The sequence below is a fragment of the Aquarana catesbeiana genome, linkage group LG08, assembly GCF_042186555.1.
Source record: "Aquarana catesbeiana isolate 2022-GZ linkage group LG08, ASM4218655v1, whole genome shotgun sequence".
In the NCBI taxonomy this organism is placed as follows: Eukaryota; Metazoa; Chordata; class Amphibia; order Anura; family Ranidae; genus Aquarana; species Aquarana catesbeiana.
The window spans coordinates 306,506,880-306,526,917 of NC_133331.1; the positions used below are offsets into that span (position 1 = coordinate 306,506,880).

Here is a 20,038-nt window from a genome sequence, read left to right on the forward strand (position 1 = left end):
TTTTACCTGGATAAAGGGAGGGTGGCAGGGACTACTGACCCAGATAGGGATAGCCGTCCTGACAATAGCTACCATAATCTGCCGTGTCTTCCCCTGTATTAAGAAGTGTGTAGAAAAAGCTGTTGACCAAAATATCCCCACATTTGTAAACCAAGAGATCCCAGATGACGACGATGTCTATGTAGGGCTTGATGAAACTCATGATGAAAGTTACACATTACGCTCCGTTACAGTCACCCTTCCCCGAGATGCAACACCGTAGGGCTATAGGGACAGTTAGCACCTGGCGGCGTTTCACCAGCTGTATTGAGGGGGGTGGTGAGCTAGCCACAGCCCTTTCTCTACATACAGCTTAAAAGAGTTGCAGTCAGTGAAATGAGCCGGGTGGAAATGACAGGTTGTTCTCCAGTGTGAGGGACAGTTTTAGGAAATACGCATTTCAAGGGGGGACTGTAATGGAATGCGATTATGAGCGTTATTGTGAAATGCCTATTTCTAATATAATCGCATAGATATAAGTGCTTATTTTCTTATAACCAGCTATTAGCCTTAATCATGCTCGAATTAGATGTCTGCCAGCTTCTCCTTTCATGTGAAACAGAACTGCAAGAGTTAAAGTACAAAGAACAAAGTTAAGAAGATTGCACCTATTTTCAGGCCTATGAGGCTACACTCAAGACAAACAGGAACTGAAAATAAGACACCGTAATTAGCTATGATAGTCTGCTATCTCCTTATACAGATATAACCCAGCAAAGCTTACATTTCGTCACAATAATGAATATGTATAGTTTGTGGTTTGTACACGCTTGTTTTATTTAATATTTGATTTTATAACGAAATATCCGGCTCTCAATATATCATTTTGAGCCCAGGAAATAAACAACAGAAGTACCAAACTTACTGATCGTGTCCGTGTCAGTAATTTGTGGTTGAATGTGCACATTTTACATCAAAGGTTAATTTGGCCAGGGGGACAGAAACAAGAGTACCGAGCGGTTCTGTTCGGTCCAAAACACACTGTGCCCACCAATGTAGCCTTCCTGTGCCCATAAATGCAGCCTCCCTGTGCCAATCATTGCAGCCTCACTGTGCCCATCATTGTAGCTTCATGGTGCCCATCAATGCAGCCTCTCTGTGCCAATCATTTCAGCCTCACTGTGCCCATCATTGCAGCCTCACTGTGCCCACTAATGCAGCCTCACTAAGTCCACCAATGCAGCCTCTCTGTGCCCACCTAGACCGGCTCGTGTGATAGGCGGAACACTGATTCAATCTACTATCACACAAGCCGGTCTAGGGGGGTGGGACCTTGCACACAGACCCAGCTCCGCGACATACGAGCGCCGGAGGACAGACGTAGGAGAGCATTGCAGCCGCCGCTCAAAGCGGCCCCAGGGCAGGCGGCCTACCGGGAAATTTCAGAATTGGCCTGGGTGGCAGGTGGTTAACTACCGTAAGTCTGGCGCCATTCCACGAGCGGGAGCAATTTTAAAGCGTGACATGTTAGGTATCCATTTACTTGGCGTAGGGAAGTGGATAAATGAATATCACCATCCAATTAAAAAAAAAAAAACAAATTAGGTATTATAATGTGTTTGTGTGCAATAAAATTCATTAAACATTTTTTATTTCTTTTTTATTGCCTTCGAAAAAACGCTGAGCAAATACCGCTTGACATAAAAAATTGCAACAACCACCATTGTATTCCCTAGGGCCTCAATAATATATATATATATATATATATATATATATATATATATATATATATATATATATATATAAATAAATGTTTGGGGGTTCAAAGTAATTTTCTAGCAGAAAAAATACTTATTTTTACATATAGAAGTGTCAGAATTTGCCCCGCTAGGGGAGTGGCTAAATGAAGATCACGATCCAATTAAAAAAAAGAAAAAGGAATACATGACACGGCTCTCTTAAATCATAAATAAAATCTTAAATTTTATTAAAAATATCTGTAGACTTTTAGAGAAATGTCTCAGTTTTTGTTTGAAGCCAAGGCTGGAGTCCAGCTTCAAGAAGGTCTCTTTTGTGAGTGAAACATTCTCCGCACTAAGAAGGTCTCTTTTGTGAGTGAAACATCGGCCATTTTGTTCATTTGTCGGTGTGTTTTCGAAGGTGGTGTCTCACAAGGTCACTTTTGAGTGAGAAAGCTCTCCCACAATCCGGACATTGGAAAGGACGCTCGCCCTGATGCCTTTTAATGTGCATAAGGAGGTTTCCCTTCTCAGAGAAACACCTCCCGCACTCCGAACACAAATAAGGGCGCTCGCCTTTGTGGCGCCTCAGGTGTACACTTAGTATCCCTTTATAGGGGAAACGCCTCCCGCACTCGGGGCACGAATAAGGCCTTTCGCCCGTGTGGGTTGTCTGGTGTCTAACAAGTTCTCCTTTCTGCGTGAAAGCCCGATCACACTCCGAGCACGAGTAAGGCTTCTCGCCCGTGTGGACTCTCTGATGTTTAGCAAGGTTTCCGCTTCCACTGAAACATTTCCCGCACTCTGAGCATGAAAAAGGGCGCTCTCCCGTGTGCAGCCTTCGATGCGCGTCCAGAGTTACTTTCTGGGCAAAACCCTTCCCGCAGTCGGTGCAGGTAAAGGGGCGCTCTCCCGTGTGAGTTCTCTGGTGTTTTAGAAGTTCCGCGTGGTGAATGAAGCTTTTCCCGCACTCGGAACAAGGATAAACGTGCTTGCCCTTACGGATCTTCTGGTGCTTCAGAAGATTTCCTTTGCGCGCGAAACGTTTCCCGCACTCCGAACAGGAGAAAGGGCGCACTTTGACCGTATTCCAGACCTCCTCACGTGTAAGAGGAACCTTCTCTTTGTGCATGCTCTGATGTCTAGCAAGGTTTGCCTTCATTCTGAACCATCGATCGCATTTAGAACATTTAAATGGCTTATCGGCTTTGGGTTTACCGGTAGGCGACGATTCCCCAGGATTAGATGGAACGGGTGCAATATCGGCACTGGAAACATTTGGATGGGATTTCTTGGAAGGTTTTTGAGGTTTGGAGGGATAGTGAATTTCATCACCACCAGAAGCAATTGGATTCCATATCTCTGGTTTTGAGGGATCTGGTATGGTATCAGCACTGGAAACAACTGGAAGAAATTTCTCTGACTTTGAGGGATCTGGTATGGTATCAGCACTGGAAACACCTGGTGGCGATTTCTTGGACTTTGAGGGATCTGGTATGGTATCAGCACTGGAAACAACTGGAGGCGATTTTTTGGACTTTGAGGGATCTGGTATGGTATCAGCACTGGAAACAACTGGAGGCGATTTCTTGGACTTTGAGGGATCTGGTATGGTATCAGCACTGGAAACACCTGGAGGAAATTTCTCGGACTTTGAGGGATCTGGTATGGTATCAGCACTGGACACAACTGGAGGCGATTTCTCGCACTTTGAGGGATCTGGTATGGTATCAGCACTGGAAACACCTGGAGGAAATTTCTCGGACTTTGAGGGATCTGGTATGGTATCAGCACTGGAAACACCTGGAGGCAATTTCTTGGACTTTGAGGGATCTGTTATGGTATCAGCATCGGAAAATGTTGAATGTGATTTCTCAAGTTTAGAGGGATCAGGTATTGTATCAGCATTGGAAAGAATTGAATACGATGTCTCTGATTTCTGGGGATTGAAGGGATCCATTAAGCTTTCCGCACAGGAATCTGCACAATGTATATTTTGCTGGTTGGGGTTCTCTCCTGGAGAACATTGTGTAACACCATCATCTTCTGCTTTATGATCTACCACTGCGCCATTCTGGACATCACCTGACAGTAAAAAACAAAAGTTTGTTTATATTTTTTATATATGTATTTAAAAAAGGTACAACTGATTTTTTTTTTTTTTAACAGATTATTTTTTTTTCAAAAATAACAAAAAGAATTATACACATTAGCAGTTACACAGTACACAATGATATAAGGTTACTTATGAAAACAAAATACACTGCTTAGTAAAACAATGTCTTATTTATTTCCCAAGAAAATAGGAATACGTTAGCATAGAAATACTATAGAGAATTATACAGAGTATATGACAAAGAACATCAAAGATACTTATCACAATGCTTTCCTCCAGATATTGTTTCGTTGGCTGGGCTCAGGATGGAAAAACAGGGAGCCAATGCGGCTCAGAGAGCCACCAGGCTTGAGCCAGGTGCGAAAAGGGTAGAGAGAGAGGAGGCTCTCTGACTCGTTCAGTCCTTTTATACTTCAATCATACACCATCCAGACCCAACCCCATTGCCATCCCATCTAGACTTTTGACAAATCATAGTACTTATGGGGCAGTCCTCCTCAATATATGATATTACTGTCCGTCCTGCTGTATTGGCCTCTAGGGGCAGCATTGTCCATGTCAATCTTCTCCTTGTCAATCATCTTGTCAGCTATGGTCCCTTTCAAGTTTGCTTGCATAGCGTTATAACAACAGACGGTCCAGAGCCAATCGTTGTTCAGCCTTAATGGAGGCCTGATCTTTTGTTTCAGATATGCTACAACGCTTTGATGTGCAACCTGTTACATTCCAGACCGCCCCCAAGAAAACAAAGGCTTGGTTGTATCAACCAGAAAGAAACTCCAGAAATATTATATTAAATCATGTTTCCTTCCAACAAGGGGGAACACTGTGGACTTTGGTGTAAAGGGGAATTCCAATGTAAAGGAGTTACTGCTCACCAAACCTCCAACTTATATGAGAGTTCTCAGCATTCCCCTTTAAATTGGGGTCCTTAAAGCCCCCTTTACATCAGAGTCCACAGGGCACCCCTTACTCACTTGCTACTCACTTGCTTGGAGGCAGGAGAGAGAAGGGAGGGAGAGGGGAGACTTCAGTTACAGACATTGGATGGTGATCTCACTAACCCGAGGATGGAGGCTGAGGCATCGAGACCCACCATCCATCATGTATCTGAGCTGAGTTGCTGAGCGTCAAACTTCCAGCCCACACATCCCTTTCCTGAGGCACGAAACACCGGGGATTGGAGTATGGGTGGACAGACAGAAAGGTAGCGGTAGGAGGAGGAGGAGCAGATCAAGCCGTCTCTTCTGTCCGTGTATGGGGGTGGGGCCCTTGTGCACACCTGTGCACTTGGCATTTGTGGTACTTGATTACTTGGGGAACCACAGTCCATTCTGAATATTGTGTCCGGGTTTAAGATGGTCTGAAACCTGGACACACAATTCAAAACCCAAACTGTCCGGGTGAATTCCGGACAGGTGGCAAACCTAGGGGGGGAAGGATACAGATATGGGAGTAACTCACAGGACAGTATAATCATAAAAGGTCAGGATAGGAGCAGCTCATAGGATAATATAATGTATCTTAACCGGTTCCCGACCGGCTCCTGTACTTTTATGTCGGCAGAATGGCACGGCTGCGCAAAGTAACGTACCTGTACGTTACTTTGAATTTGCCGCCGGCAGCGCGCGCGCCTGGCGCGATCTCCGTGAATCGGGTCGCAGGTCCCGCGGACTCGATAGCCGCGGGCATACCCGCGATCGCCTCACGGAGCAGACGAACGGGGAGATGCCGTTGTAAACAGCATCTCCACGTTCTGCCTAGTGACAAGTGTCACTGGATCTCTGCTCCCTGTCATTGGAGCAGAGATCAGTGACGTCACACACCAGCCCATCCCCCTGACAGTTAGAAATAACTCCCCTAGGACACACTTAACCCCTCCCCGCCCCCTAGTGGTTAACCCCTTCCCTGCCAGTGTCATTTATACAGGAATCAATGCATTTTTATAGCACTGATTGCTGTATAAATGACAATGGTCCCAAAAATGTGTCAAAAATGTCCGACATGTCCGCCATAACGTCGCAGTCACAATAAAAACCGCTGATCGCCGCCATTACTAGTAAAAAAAAAAAAAATTATTAATAAAAATGCCATAAAACTATCCCCTATTTTGTAAACGCTATAACTTTTGCGCAAACAAATCAATAAACGCTTATTGCGATTTTTTTTACCAAAAATATGTAGAAGAATACGTATCGGCCTAAACTGAGGAAAAAAAATTTTTTTTTATATATTTTTTGGGGATAATTATTATAGCAAAATGTAAAAAAATAATGCATTTTTTTCAAAATTGTCGCTCTTATTTTGTTTATGGACGTCAAAAAAGGACGTCAATTTTGTTTCGGAGCCACGTCGCACGACCGCGCAATTGTCAATTAAAGCCACGCAGTGCCGAATCGCAAAAAACGCTCTGGTCAGGAAGGGGGGTAAATCCTTCCGGGGCTGAAGTGGTTAAGAGATTGAACCTTGTGCGTCTATCCATTGTGACCAGATCTTATCAAATTTTTTCGGGCAGTTCCTGCTTTCATAGGTTAGTTTATACAGTGGCAGTACAGAGTTAATCGTTGCTATCCAGTTGCTGAGTGTTGGCGGTGCTGGTTGCTTCCACCTAAGGAGGATCTCTCTTCTGGCGTAGTACAGAGTATAGAAGAGAAATAGCTTCACATGCCTGGAGGCCACTATATCTTCCATGGTGCCAAGTAGCGCTAAGGCCGGGTCCTGTCTGAGGGACCAGTCCCCAAATTCATTCAAGGCCCCCCGATTACCCTCTCCCAGAACTGGCGGATAAGGGGGCATTCCCATACCATGTGGAAGAACATGCCTGGGAGTGAACGACACCTAGAGCAGAGGGGGCTCGTCCCTGGATACATTTCTGCTAATCTCACTTGGGTATAATAGGCTTTATGGAGGAATTTTAGTTGGATGAAACGGTCTCTAGCAGAGATAATTTTAGTGATATAGCCACTCACCAAGTCCTCCCCCTCCCCAGTCAGCCCCCGGTATGTCGGACCTCCATTTGTCATATATTGTCGTCAGAGTGGTCGCGCATGCCGAGGAAAGATAAAAGTAGAGAGAAGATAGAGGTTTATCTAGAATTTGAGATCAGAAGGCGTTCCATAGGGTCTGTTTGAAGGGTCATAGGGTGAGGAAATTGCGCCAGGGTGGCATGTCTAAGCTGGTAGTATCTAAAGATCATTGAGGCAGGTATAGCGTATCTCTCTCGCAGCACCGAGAAGGAGGAGAGAGATCTGTCTGTTAAAATATGTTTAAGAGTAACAATTCCCTTGGTTGCCCAGAGCTGGGGGTCTGGCAATTGAAAATCGTGCCTAAGCTGTGGATTACCCCATAAGGGGGTATGTAGGGAGAAGGTAGAATCCGTCTTATATATAGCCCCTGCCTGCTGCCATACACGAACAGTCGTTTTCATCAGGGTTGTCACTGCAGTATGGGCTTTGGGAACCCTATAAACTAGATTGCTCAGGGCTGCATAAGACCCTAAAATGGCTGCCTCCAGCGTCACTGCAGGGTTTTGTTTGGGTTGGCCAAACCACCATCGACAGTCACTAGTACTGCCGCCCAGTTGTAAAGTTGGAAATGAGGCATTGCCAGCCCCCTCTAATAGATCAGCATAAAAGCACCAGATGGTGGAGCAGCTCTAGAACATGTCTTCTCCCTGCACCATCTCGGACACGCCCCCACAAAACATTTTTAATGATTTGCATTGAAGGAATCACGTATGTTGGGCTCCAAGTCAACCATTTCACACTCCTCCTTCATGCCATTGGGTGCATCAAACCAATATATCTATAAACATCAGATTACATAAAATGTACAGTATAATGAGTCACAGCACACTGGATAGACCTTTCATATGGTGTACAGTATATCCTCATTTGTTGGGAACATGACTTTATATTGAGGAATGGAGATGGACCTTTCATATGGTGTACAGTATCTCCTCAATTATTGGGAACATGAAGTTATATTGAGGAATGGAGATGGACCTTTCATATGGTGTACAGTATCTCCTCCTCATTTGTTGGGAACATGACGTTATATTGAGGAATGGAGATGGACCTTTCATATGGTGTACAGTATCTCCTCCTCATTTGTTGGGAACATGACGTTATATTGAGGAATGGAGATGGACCTTTCATGTGGTGTACAGTATCTCCTCATTTGTTGGGAACATGACATTATATTGAGAAATGGAGATGGACCTTTCATATGGTGTACAGTATCTCCTCATTTGTTGGGAACATGACGTTATATTGAGGAATGGAGATGGACCTTTCATATGGTGTACAGTATCTCCTCCTCATTTGTTGGGAACATGACATTATATTGAGGAATGGAGATGGACCTTTCATATGGTGTACAGTATCTCCTCAATTGTTGGGAACATGAAGTTATATTGAGGAATGGAGATGGACCTTTCATATGGTGTACAGTATCTCCTCCTCATTTGTTGGGAACATGACGTTATATTGAGGAATGGAGATGGACCTTTCATATGGTGTACAGTATCTCCTCCTCATTTGTTGGGAACGTGACGTTATATTGAGGAATGGAGATGGACCTTTCATATGGTGTACAGTATGTCCTTCTCAATTGTTGGGAACATGACTATATATTGAGGAATGGAGATGGACCTTTCATATGGTGTACAGTATCTCCTCAATTGTTGGGAACATGAAGTTATATTGAGGAATGGAGATGGACCTTTCATATGGTGTACAGTATGTCCTTCTCAATTGTTGGGAACATGACGTTATATTGAGGAATGGAGAAGGACCTTTCATGTGGTGTACAGTATCTCCTCCCCATTTGTTGGGAACATGACATTATATTGAGGAATGGAGATGGACCTTTCATATGGTGTACAGTATCTCCTCCTCATTTGTTGGGAACATGACGTTATATTGAGGAATGGAGATGGACCTTTCATGTGGTGTACAGTATCTCCTCATTTGTTGGGAACATGACGTTATATTGAGGAATGGAGATGGACCTTTCATATGGTGTACAGTATCTCCTCCTCATTTGTTGGGAACATGACATTATATTGAGGAATGGAGATGGACCTTTCATATGGTGTACAGTATCTCCTCCTCATTTGTTGGGAACATGACGTTATATTGAGGAATGGAGATGGACCTTTCATATGGTGTACAGTATGTCCTTCTCAATTGTTGGGAACATGACTATATATTGAGGAATGGAGATGGACCTTTCATATGATGTACAGTATCTCAACCTCATTTGTTGGGCCAGCATATGTAATCATTTTGTTAATACCCAGCTCCAATTCAGAGTTCAGCTTCAAAAATATTTAGCCTAGGTTTATTTGTTGCAACGAATAACTTTAGCCCTTTAGCGTCAACATAAAATAGGTCGGACAGCATGAATTTCTCAATTGTAATACGTGTCTGTAGTTAGCTGGTCTACCATTGATAATCCACTCTCATCTCACCTGGTGATTTGAGGACCTGCAGAGACTCAATCATCAATCCACATACCCTAAATGTATAGGAGGAAAAAAAAATGAATATTGGAATAGTTTCTGAATTTAGAGTTCATCACTGACCTATACTGATATCCAGGATAGGGTTCTCACGTTTAACCGTTCTTATCATCCCAACCTCCTCCGTAGAAAGCTGATCATCCTTCACATTTGTCTTTCCTTCTTCCTTTTTAGTTTCATCATTCATTTCTATGAGTTCTTCAGGCTAAATAGAATTATAGAAAATATTTTACCTAAAATATTCTGAGAACCAAAAACCTGCCGTTTAATTTAAGAGTATACAGTATATATATATAAATATACACTCCAATGCAGTTTCAAGGAACTTTTGTCAGTTTACCTGATGATGGTCAGGGATGGTGTGACCTCCCTGTGTGGAATCCAGAGAATACAGAAAACGGGGACATCTCTCTGGTGGGATCCCATTAGTGGATCCATCTGTAGGAAACACACACACTGACTGAATACATTGTTTCTATGTGTTTATCAGATGATGGGGGATCTAGGTGGACCCTCCGTACTGCTCTCTCCTTTACAATAAAGTCTCCTCTTACCCAGCGATGTGAGGGGCGGCTGATTGTCCATCACGATGTCCTCGTAGTGATCCTTGTGTCCTTCTAAACATTTTCATTCCACCATGGTAAAAAAGACAGGAATGTCCTGAAAAATAATAAACTGGAACATGAGCAACTGAGGTGCTGGAATTGACTCATCCATGGACCATGGTTGGAGAAGGTCAAACAAGTTCATATGGGGTGCATTGGCTCTTGTGAGGTTGGTCACAAAGAAGGTGCCCAGACAAACAGGGGACCTACAGCTTGGAAGCTACAAATCCAAAAAAGAGCACATGACCAGTGAGCTGAGAGTCCAAAGATGTTGGAGTTCATTTAGTAAGACAATATAAAACAGTCAACGGGTTTCGGGGGGGTTCAAAGGTATCCCGCTTCTTCAGGAGTTAGAGATTGAAAAAAGGGCAGAATCACCACAAGGATTTGTTTGATGAAAAAGGACACAATGTCCAGAAGCAAAATGGCAGCAGAATTTTTGAGTACCCTTAAGCTTATGAAGTATCAGAGCCCTAAAGAAGGGGGTACCTTAGAACCCCCGAAACGCATTGGCTTGCTGAGCAAACTGCAACATTAAAAGTTTTTGGGCTCTAAAGCTTATTGGTCCGGTGCTCTTTTTGGGCTGAAAAACAACGGCAGTTGGGTGTGGAGGTTGACATTGGACAGTCTCTAACAAACTCCTCCATAGACTCTCACATTTTACTACATCCTCTACTGAATTGTTACACGCTTCACATTATATGGGATCATGAGAGTCCCCCCTTACATCAGGGTCCCCATCAGAGACCCCCCCTTACATCAGGGTTATTTATCAGAGTCCCCCTTACATCAGGGTCATCATCAGCGTCCTCGCTTACATCAGGGTTCCCATCAGAGTCCCCCCTATACATCAGGGTCCTCATCAGAGTCCTCTTTACATCAGGGTCCCCATCAGAGTCCCCCCTATACATCAGGGTCCTCATCAGAGTCCCCCCTATACATCAGGGTCCTCAGAGTCCTCCCTATACATCAGGGTCCTCAGAGTCCTCCCTATACATCAGGGTCCTCAGAGTCCCCCCTATACATTAGGGTCCTCATCAGAGTCCCCCCTATACATCGGGGTCCTCATCAGATTCACCCCTATACATCAGGGTCCTCATCAGAGTCCCCCCTATACATCAGGGTCCTCATCAGAGTCCCTCCTTACATTACAGTCCGCATCAGATTCCACCCTATACATCAGGGTCTTCATCAGAGTCCCCTTATACATCAGGGTCCTCATCAGAGTCCCTCCTATACATCAGGGTCTTCATCAGAGTCCCCCCTATACATCAGGGTCCTCAGAGTCCCCCCTATACATTAGGGTCCTCATCAGAGTCCCCCTATACATCGGGGTCCTCATCAGATTCACCCCTATACATCAGGGTCCTCATCAGAGTCCCCCCTATACATCAGGGTCCTCATCAGAGTCCCCCCTTACATTACAGTCCACATCAGATTCCACCCTATACATCAGGGTCTTCATCAGAGTCCCCCTATACATCAGGGTCCTCATCAGAGTCCCTCCTATACATCAGGGTCTTCATCAGAGTCCCTCCTATACATCAGGGTCCTCATCAGAGTCCCCCCTTACATCAGAGTCCCCCCTTACATCAGAGTCCTCGTCAGAGTCCCCCTTCAATCAGGGTCCCCCTATACATCAGGGTCCTCATCAGAGTCCCCCCTATACATCAGGGTCCCCATCAGAGCCCCCCCTTACATCAGGGTCCTCATCAGAGTCCCCCCTATACATCAGGGTCCTAATCAGAGTCCCTCCTTACATCAGGGTCCTCATCAGATTCCACCCTATACATCAGGGTCCTCACCAGATTCCACCCTATACATCAGGGTCCTCATCAGAGTCCCCCCTTACATCAGAGTCCTCATCAGAGTCCCCCCTATACATCAGGGTCCCCACCAGAGTCCCCCATTGCATCAGGGTCCCCATCAGAATCCCCCCTATACATCAGGGTCTTCATCAGAGTCCCTCCTTACATCAGGGTCCCCATCAGAGTCCCTCCTTACATAAGGGTTCCCACCAGAGTCCCCCTTTGCATCAGGGTCCCCATCGGAGTCCCCCCTTACATCAGGGTCCATATCAGAGTCCCTCCTTACATTAGGGTCCCCAAAAAAGTTACCCTTACATCAGAGTCCCCCCTTATATGCGTTTCTCCATCAGAATCCCCCCTTACATCCAGGTTCCCCACTAAAGTCCCCATCACATTAGTGGCCCCATCAGAGCCCCCCTCCCCCCCTTACATCAGGATCTTACAATGGTATCTTTTAACCATAACTGGAAATCCACCTCTCCTCATGCGTCTTCGATCACATGGATTGTCAGCTATAGATCTTTTTTTTTTCTATCAGGAGTAAGGATGAGCTCCGGCGTGTTCGCATGCTGCACGTGTAGAGCCCGCCAGGAAGTCGGCACGGCGCTGCGCTAATCACAGGCAGTGAGACATTTCCAGATGTTCGGCGCGATAATAGGAAACCCATTATTGTCTATGGAGCCGGGTCACACCTATGCAACGCGCTTCCGTGTGACTTACCCCAGAGACCCCGGTGGACGTAATAGGGCCCATCCGTAAAAAGCAGAGGCACACATGGGAACCCGGCCCAAGGGCTCATTCACATCAATGCCGAAGTCGGCGTACAACATTGACCATACAGGGAGGTAGACCAGCGTAGGGCGCCATGGAGTACCTCAATGTACAACAATCAGAATACATGAATGTTAAACCTGACATACTGACCAGAAACGTTTTTATCTCTCCAGGGGCAGCCATGATTCCAAATTACTCATCTACTTTCCGTTGTGTGCATCCCATGGCTCTCAGGACCCCCTAACTCCTCCCACTCCAGTCACATGATCATCAAAGGTTCAGAGTATGGGCAGTGCCAGCATCCAACATGGCTGCTGGATGACAGAAGGACAAGCACTAGGGTCAAAGTCATGTGATCCTACAGAGCGGTGGCCATTTCCTTGTAGACATTCAACGCTCGAAGCAGGAGCACACTTTACAATGTAGAGGAATGAAAGCCCACTGATGCCGTAGAGATGGAATTTTTGGATAAACACCACTGGTTTGCCAGATTGACATTTTCAGTATCAAGCTTCGTTCTGATGTGACAACCCCAGTCATGATCTGCCTGCATTGCATAGAGAAGCACAGAGACCCAGTGGTGACAACAAATAAAATAAGATGAAAATGGAAAGGCTTTATCTTTAAACTCCATCAGCATGTTGGGGAGGGGGGGGAGAAGGAATCGGGGAGAGCTAAATATAAGCAGATTAAAATGAAAAAGTGTACCAAAGACCAATTTTATTTTTTTGATCTTGGATGGAGTGGTGAGGGATTAGAGCCACTGTCAGGTTTCTAATGCTACAAAATGGTCCAATCCATACCCTTTCATCCACAAGAGTGTTATACTTGGCTTACGGGGACACCGTATTATACCTGCAGATCAAGAAATAGCCAGCATCTGCCAATGTGACTCAAAAATATATTGAACATCATCGATGTATCTACACCACCACCCAATGTGTTGGTCAGACTCTGTTGCTTTTCATAAGATCATCAGTTGATGTATCTATCTGACCATTATTTGTGCCCAACCTATCTTAACTGGCATATGGACATAGAGAACAACCTCCATACAATGGAGGACTGGGATTTTAATTTAGGGTCCATAAGAACATAATGAGTCCTTGATCTCTCTGTTTGTCCTAGATCATAGATCTCCCTAGCTGTCCTACAGTAGATCTTTGATCTCTCCACTTGTCCTGGGTCTTCGATTTCCCCCATCTGTCCTGGATTACCCTGCCTGTTTTGGGTCTTGGTTCACCTTGCCTGTCCCTGGAATCTCCCTGTCTGTCCTGGGTCTTGGATCTCCCTGCCTGACCTTGATCTTGGTTTAGTTTGCCTACCCCTGGTCTTGGATCAGTTTGCCTGCCCCTGGTCTTGGATCTCCCTGTGTGTTCTGGTTCTTGGCTCACCCCATTTGAGTTGGGTTTTGGCTCTCCCTGCCCACCTTTAGTCTTGGATCTCCCCATCTGTTCTTGGATCTCCTTGCCTGCCCTTAGTCTTGGATCACCTTGGATCCATACAATGGAGGACTGGGATTTTAATTTAGGGTCCATAAGAACATTGTGAGTCCTTGATCTCTCTGTTAGTCCTAGGTCATAGATCTCCCTAGCTGTCCTACAGTAGATTTTTGATCTCCCCACTTGTCCTAGGTCTTTGATCTCCCTGTCTGTCCTGGATCGTCCTGCCTGTTTTGGGTCTTGGGTCACCTTACCTGACCCTGGAATGTCCCTGTCTGTCCTGGGTTTTGGATCTCCTTGCCTGTTCTTGGTCTTGGTTCAGTTTGCCTGTCCCTGGTCTTGAATCTCCCTGTCTGTTCTGGGTCTTGGGTCTCCCCATTTGATTTGGGTCTTGGCTCTCCCTGCCCACCTTTAGTCTTGGATCTACACATCTGCTCTTGGTTTTGGATCTCCCTGTCTGCCCTTAGTCTTGGATCACCCTGCTTGACCCTGGTCTTGGATCTCCCCATTTGATTTGGGTCTTGACTCTCCCTGCCCACCTTTAGTCTTGGATCTCCCCATCTGTTCTTGGTCTTGGATCTCTCTGCCTGCCCTTAGTCTTGAATCACCTTGGATCCATACAATCGAGGACTGGGGTTTTAATTTAGGGTCCATAAGAACATCATGAGTCCTTGATCTCTCTGTTTGCCCTAGGTCATGGATCTCCCTAGCTGTCCTACAGTAGATCTTTGATCTCTCCACTTTGATCTCCCCATCTGTCCTGGATCGCCCTGTCTGTTCTGGGTCTTGGATCACCCCATTTGATTTGGGTCTTGGCTCTCCCTGCCCACCTTCTTGGATCTCCCTGCCTGCCCTTAGTCTTGGATCACTTTGGATCCATACAATGGAAGACTGGGATTTTAATCTTAGGGTCCATAAGAACATTGTGAGTCCTTGATCTCTTTGTTAGTCCTAGGTCATAGATCTCCCTAGCTGCCCTACAGTAGATTTTTGATCTCCCCACTTGTCCTGGGTAGGGATGAGCTTCGTGTTCGAGTCGAACCCATGTTCGACTCGAACATCGGCTGTTCGATCGTTCGCCGAATTGCGAACGTTATGGGCCGTTCGCGCTAAATTCGTGTGGCGCGTCACGGCCCATAATTCACTGCGGCATCGCAGTGCATTGCTGGCTGATGATTGGCCAAGCATGCACTATGACCCGCATGCTTGGCCAATCACAGCGCCGTCAGTAGAGAGAGCTGTAATTGGCCAAAGCCAGGGTGGCTTTGGCCAATTATGGCTCAGGGGATTTAGTACACACCCCACACTATATAAGGCCGCCTGCACGGCGGCCCTGTGTAGTGTGTGTTCCGGTGTGCTGAGAGATAGAGAGAGAGAGAGACAGTGTCATTTGATTTGAGTTAGATAGATTAGGCAGAACAGTCAGTCAGGTAGCTGCACTTACAGTGTATTGTGTATATATATGCATCCCAGGTGTTGCATATATATATATACACTGTATTCAGTTTAGCTAGATCCGTTCCTGTTATCTTCTATCTAGACTATTTACATTTAATGCAGTGCGTCCTGCTCACAGTGTTCAGCTAGATCCGTTCCTGCTATTTACATTTAGTGCAGTGCGTCCTGCTCACAGTGTTCAGCTAGATCCGTTCCTGTTATCTTCTAGACTATTTACATTTAGTGCAGTGCGTCCTGCTCACAGTGTTCAGCTAGATCCGTTCCTGCAATTTACATTTAGTGCAGTGCGTCCTGCTCACAGTGTTCAGCTAGATCCGTTCCTGCTATTTACATTTAGTGCAGTGCGTCCTGCTCACAGTGTTCAGCTAGATCTGTTCCTGCTATTTACATTTAGTGCAGTGCGTCCTGCTCACAGTGTTCAGCTAGATCCGTTCCTGTTATTTACATTTAGTGCAGTGCGTCCTGCTCACAGTGTTCAGCTAGATCCGTTCCTGCTATTTACATTTAGTGCAGTGCGTCCTGCTCACAGTGTTCAGCTAGATCCGTTCCTGCTATTTACATTTAGTGCAGTGCGTCCTGCTCACAGTGTTCAGCTAGATCCGTTCCTGCTATTTACATTTAGTGCAGTGCGTCCTGCTCACAGTGTTCAGCTAGATCCGTTCCTGTTATCTTCTAGACTATTTACATTTAGTGCAGTGCGTCCTGCTCACAGTGTTCAGCTAGATCCGTTCCTGCAATTTACATTTAGTGCAGTGCGTCCTGCTCACAGTGTTCAGCTAGATCCGTTCCTGCTATTTACATTTAGTGCAGTGCGTCCTGCTCACAGTGTTCAGCTAGATCCGTTCCTGCTATTTACATTTAGTGCAGTGCGTCCTGCTCACAGTGTTCAGCTAGATCCGTTCCTGTTATTTACATTTAGTGCAGTGCGTCCTGCTCACAGTGTTCAGCTAGATCCGTTCCTGCTATTTACATTTAGTGCAGTGCGTCCTGCTCACAGTGTTCAGCTAGATCCGTTCCTGCTATTTACATTTAGTGCAGTGCGTCCTGCTCACAGTGTTCAGCTAGATCCGTTCCTGCTATTTACATTTAGTGCAGTGCATCCTGCTCACAGTGTTCAGCTAGATCCGTTCCTGTTATCTTCCTACTGACAGGCAGGCTTGTCTGGTTACAGTATATAAAGCTACCTGAAGAAAATTACAGGTGTTCTATTTGATCCTATTAGTACCACGGTCAGGCAGCTAGACTATTTACATTTAGTACAGTGCGTCCTGCTCACAGTGTACAGCTAGATCCGTTCCTGTTATCTTCCTACTGACAGGCAGGCTTGTCTGGTTACAGTATATAAAGCTACCTGAAGAAAATTACAGGTGTTCTATTTGATCCTATTAGTACCACGGTCAGGCAGCTAGACTATTTACATTTAGTACAGTGCGTCCTGCTCACAGTGTACAGCTAGATCCGTTCCTGTTATCTTCCTACTGACAGGCAGGCTTGTCTGGTTACAGTATATAAAGCTACCTGAAGAAAATTACAGGTGTTCTATTTGATCCTATTAGTACCACGGTCAGGCAGCTAGACTATTTACATTTAGTACAGTGCGTCCTGCTCACAGTGTACAGCTAGATCCGTTCCTGTTATCTTCCTACTGACAGGCAGGCTTGTCTGGTTACAGTATATAAAGCTACCTGAAGAAAATTACAGGTGTTCTATTTGATCCTATTAGTACCACGGTCAGGCAGCTAGACTATTTACATTTAGTACAGTGCGTCCTGCTCACAGTGTTCAGCTAGATCCGTTCCTGTTATCTTCCTACTGACAGGCAGGCTTGTCTGGTTACAGTATATAAAGCTACTTGAAGAAAATTACAGGTGTTCTATCCCAGCTTAGTGCAGCTACAGGCCATTAGTATGTCTGGAAGGCCAAGAAGGAGAGGCAGACAGTCACAAGCCAATAAGAGAGGGCAAGCAGGCTCTGTGTCTAGTGCTGGTCGTGGAGACGGTGCATCCTCATCAGCACGTGGCCATGGGACACGCTTGGCCTTTTTTTCGGCAGCTGGCCGTGTTGAGCCGCAACATGCGGAAGACTTGGTCGAGTGGATGACCAAGCCGTCCTCATCCTCCTCATCCTCTCTCACCCATGCCCAGGGTGCTTTGTCTGGCAAAGCAGCGGCCTCTTCCCTCAGCTCAATGTCATCAGTGACTCCTTCCCTAGCTCCACCATGTCCTCATGAGGATTCCCTCGAACTGTTTGACCACAGTGTTGGGTACATGCTCCAGGAGGATGCCCAGCGTTTGGAAGGCTCTGATGACGATACTGAGCTCGATGAAGGCAGTAACATGAGCACGGACAGAGGGGGTGCCCAAGAAGGACAGCAATCTGGCAGTCATGCTCCCCCTGCTGCAGCATACTGCCAGGTTTGCTCCAGTGATGAGGAGGGAGGGGATGATGAGGTCACTGACTCAACGTGGGTGCCTGATAGGAGAGAGGAGGAGGAGGAGGAGGAGGAGGAGGAGGAGGAGGCGGCGGCACATCACCAACGAGGCAGGATGCCCTCCAGGGGCCAGCCTAAGGGCAGCACATTGACTGCATCACACCCCAAAGCTCCACATGTGCAGGGCGCTGCAGTCTCTGCGCGTTATTCAAAAAGTTCTTTGGTGTGGGCCTTTTTTGAGACGAGTGCATCAGATCGCACCGCTGCTATTTGCAACATATGTCTCAAGCGTATCTCGCGTGGCCAAAACATCTCCCGCTTGGGTACCACATGCTTGACCAGACATATGTTGACCTGCCATGCAGTTCGTTGGCAAGCGTATCTAAAAGACCCACACCAAAGAACAAAGAGGATCTCTCCTTGCTCCTCATCAGCTGAGATTTCCAACCCCACTAGACCTTCAGTCCTCTCTGAGACCTGCAGTGAGAGGAATGAAGGTGTAGAATTAGGTGTGTCACAGCCAAGTACTTGTGGGCAATCTGCTTTTGGTACACCGACGTCAGATTGTACCAGGCAAATTTCCCTGCCCCAGCTGCTGCACCGCCGAAAGAAGTTTGCTCCCAGCCATCCACATGCCCAGCGGTTGAATGCTAGCTTGGCAAAATTGCTAGCACTTCAACTGCTGCCTTTTCAGTTGGTAGACTCTGCCCCCTTCCGTGAGTTTGTGGAATGTGCGGTTCCTCAGTGGCAGGTACCCAAACGCCACTTTTTCTCACGGAAGGCGATTCCGGCTCTCTACCGGCATGTGGAAGGCAATGTCCATGCCTCGCTGGACAGGGCGGTCAGCGGTAAGGTGCATATTACCGCTGACTCATGGTCCAGCAGGCATGGACAGGGACGTTACCTAAGTTTCACGGCGCATTGGGTGACTCTGCTGGCAGCTGGGAAGGATGCAGGACAAGGTGCAGTAGTGTTGGAGGTTGTTCCGCCACCACGCCTCCAAAATGCTGATTGTGACACACCTCTCTCCTCCACCCCCTCCTCTTCTTCTTCCTCTATGGCCTCTTCCTCGGAACCAGCGGTGCTCCGTAGGCGTTCAAGGGGCTACGCAAGTACGCAGGCCAAAAGATGCCATGCGGTGCTTGAGCTGGTGTGCTTGGGGGACAGGAGCCACACTGGGGCAGAGGTTTTGTCAGCTCTGCAGGGGCAGGTTCAGAGGTGGTTGACGCCACGCCAACTTAAGGCAGGAATGGTGGTTTGCGACAATGGCACCAACCTCCTCTCTGCCCTCCGACAGGGACAAATGACCCATGTGCCCTGTTTGGCTCACGTCCTTAACTTGGTGGTGCAGCGGTTCTTGGGCAGGTACCCGGGCTTACAGGATGTCCTGAGGCAGGCCAGGAAAGTCTGTGTGCATTTCCGCCGGTCATATAATGCCAGTGCTCGGCTGACGGACCTCCAAAAGGAGTTTAACCTGCCCAAGAACCGCCTAATCTGTGACATGCCCACCAGGTGGAACTCAACGTTGGCCATGCTGCAGCGGCTGCACACGCAGCAGAGGGCCATCAATGAGTACCTGTGCGACTATGGCACCAGGACAGGGTCAGGGGAGCTTGGTTTTTTTTCCCCACGCCAGTGGGCCATGATCAGGGATGCATGCACTGTCCTGTCACCATTCGAGGAGGCCACGAGGATGGTGAGCAGTGACAGTGCATGCATCAGTGACACTGTCCCCCTTGTCCACCTGTTGGAGCACACGCTGCGTGGAATAATGGACAGGGCACTTGAGGCAGAACAGAGGCAGGAAGAGGAGGACTTCCTTAGCTCTCAAGGCCCCCTTTATCCAGACAGTGTTCCTGCGTGCCCGCCGATCACACAGGAAGAGGACGAGGAGGAAGAGGAGGAGGAGGAAGATTGTGTCAGTATGGAGGTGGAGCCTGGCACTCAGCATCAGCAGCAGTCTTTAAGGGATCAGTCCCAAGAAACACATGGACTTGTACGTGGCTGGGAGGAGGTGGCTGCGGACCATGTCGTTCTTAGTGACCCAGAGGACTCCGGACCGAATGCCTCAGCAAACCTACGCTGCATGGCCTCCCTGATCCTGCAAAGCCTGCGTAAGGATCCTCGTATTCGTGGTATCAAGGAGAAGGACCAATACTGGC

General features: G+C 46.8%; 1 protein-coding gene across 5 annotated transcripts; it reads right to left on the bottom strand.

Annotated features, from left to right (window-relative positions):
- Positions 1 to 1,937: 1,937 nt before the first annotated feature.
- LOC141105098 (uncharacterized) lies at positions 1,938 to 12,846 on the bottom strand. Of its 5 annotated transcripts, XM_073594950.1 has the most exons (6): positions 12,696 to 12,846; positions 9,913 to 10,018; positions 9,699 to 9,796; positions 9,422 to 9,563; positions 2,082 to 3,803; positions 1,938 to 2,043 (listed from the first exon to the last, which is right to left on the bottom strand). In XM_073594950.1, exons 2-5 carry the CDS (start codon positions 9,941 to 9,943, stop codon positions 2,116 to 2,118), a joined length of 1,959 nt encoding a protein of 652 aa, XP_073451051.1. In that variant the 5' UTR covers positions 9,944 to 10,018; positions 12,696 to 12,846; the 3' UTR covers positions 1,938 to 2,043; positions 2,082 to 2,115. The 5 variants fall into 5 exon arrangements, with proteins under 5 accessions (XP_073451051.1, XP_073451050.1, XP_073451052.1 ...); XM_073594949.1 differs by having other exon boundaries at positions 1,938 to 3,803; XM_073594951.1 differs by lacking the exons at positions 9,913 to 10,018; positions 12,696 to 12,846 and adding an exon at positions 9,308 to 9,354 and having other exon boundaries at positions 1,938 to 3,803; positions 9,477 to 9,563.
- Positions 12,847 to 20,038: the final 7,192 nt, after the last annotated feature.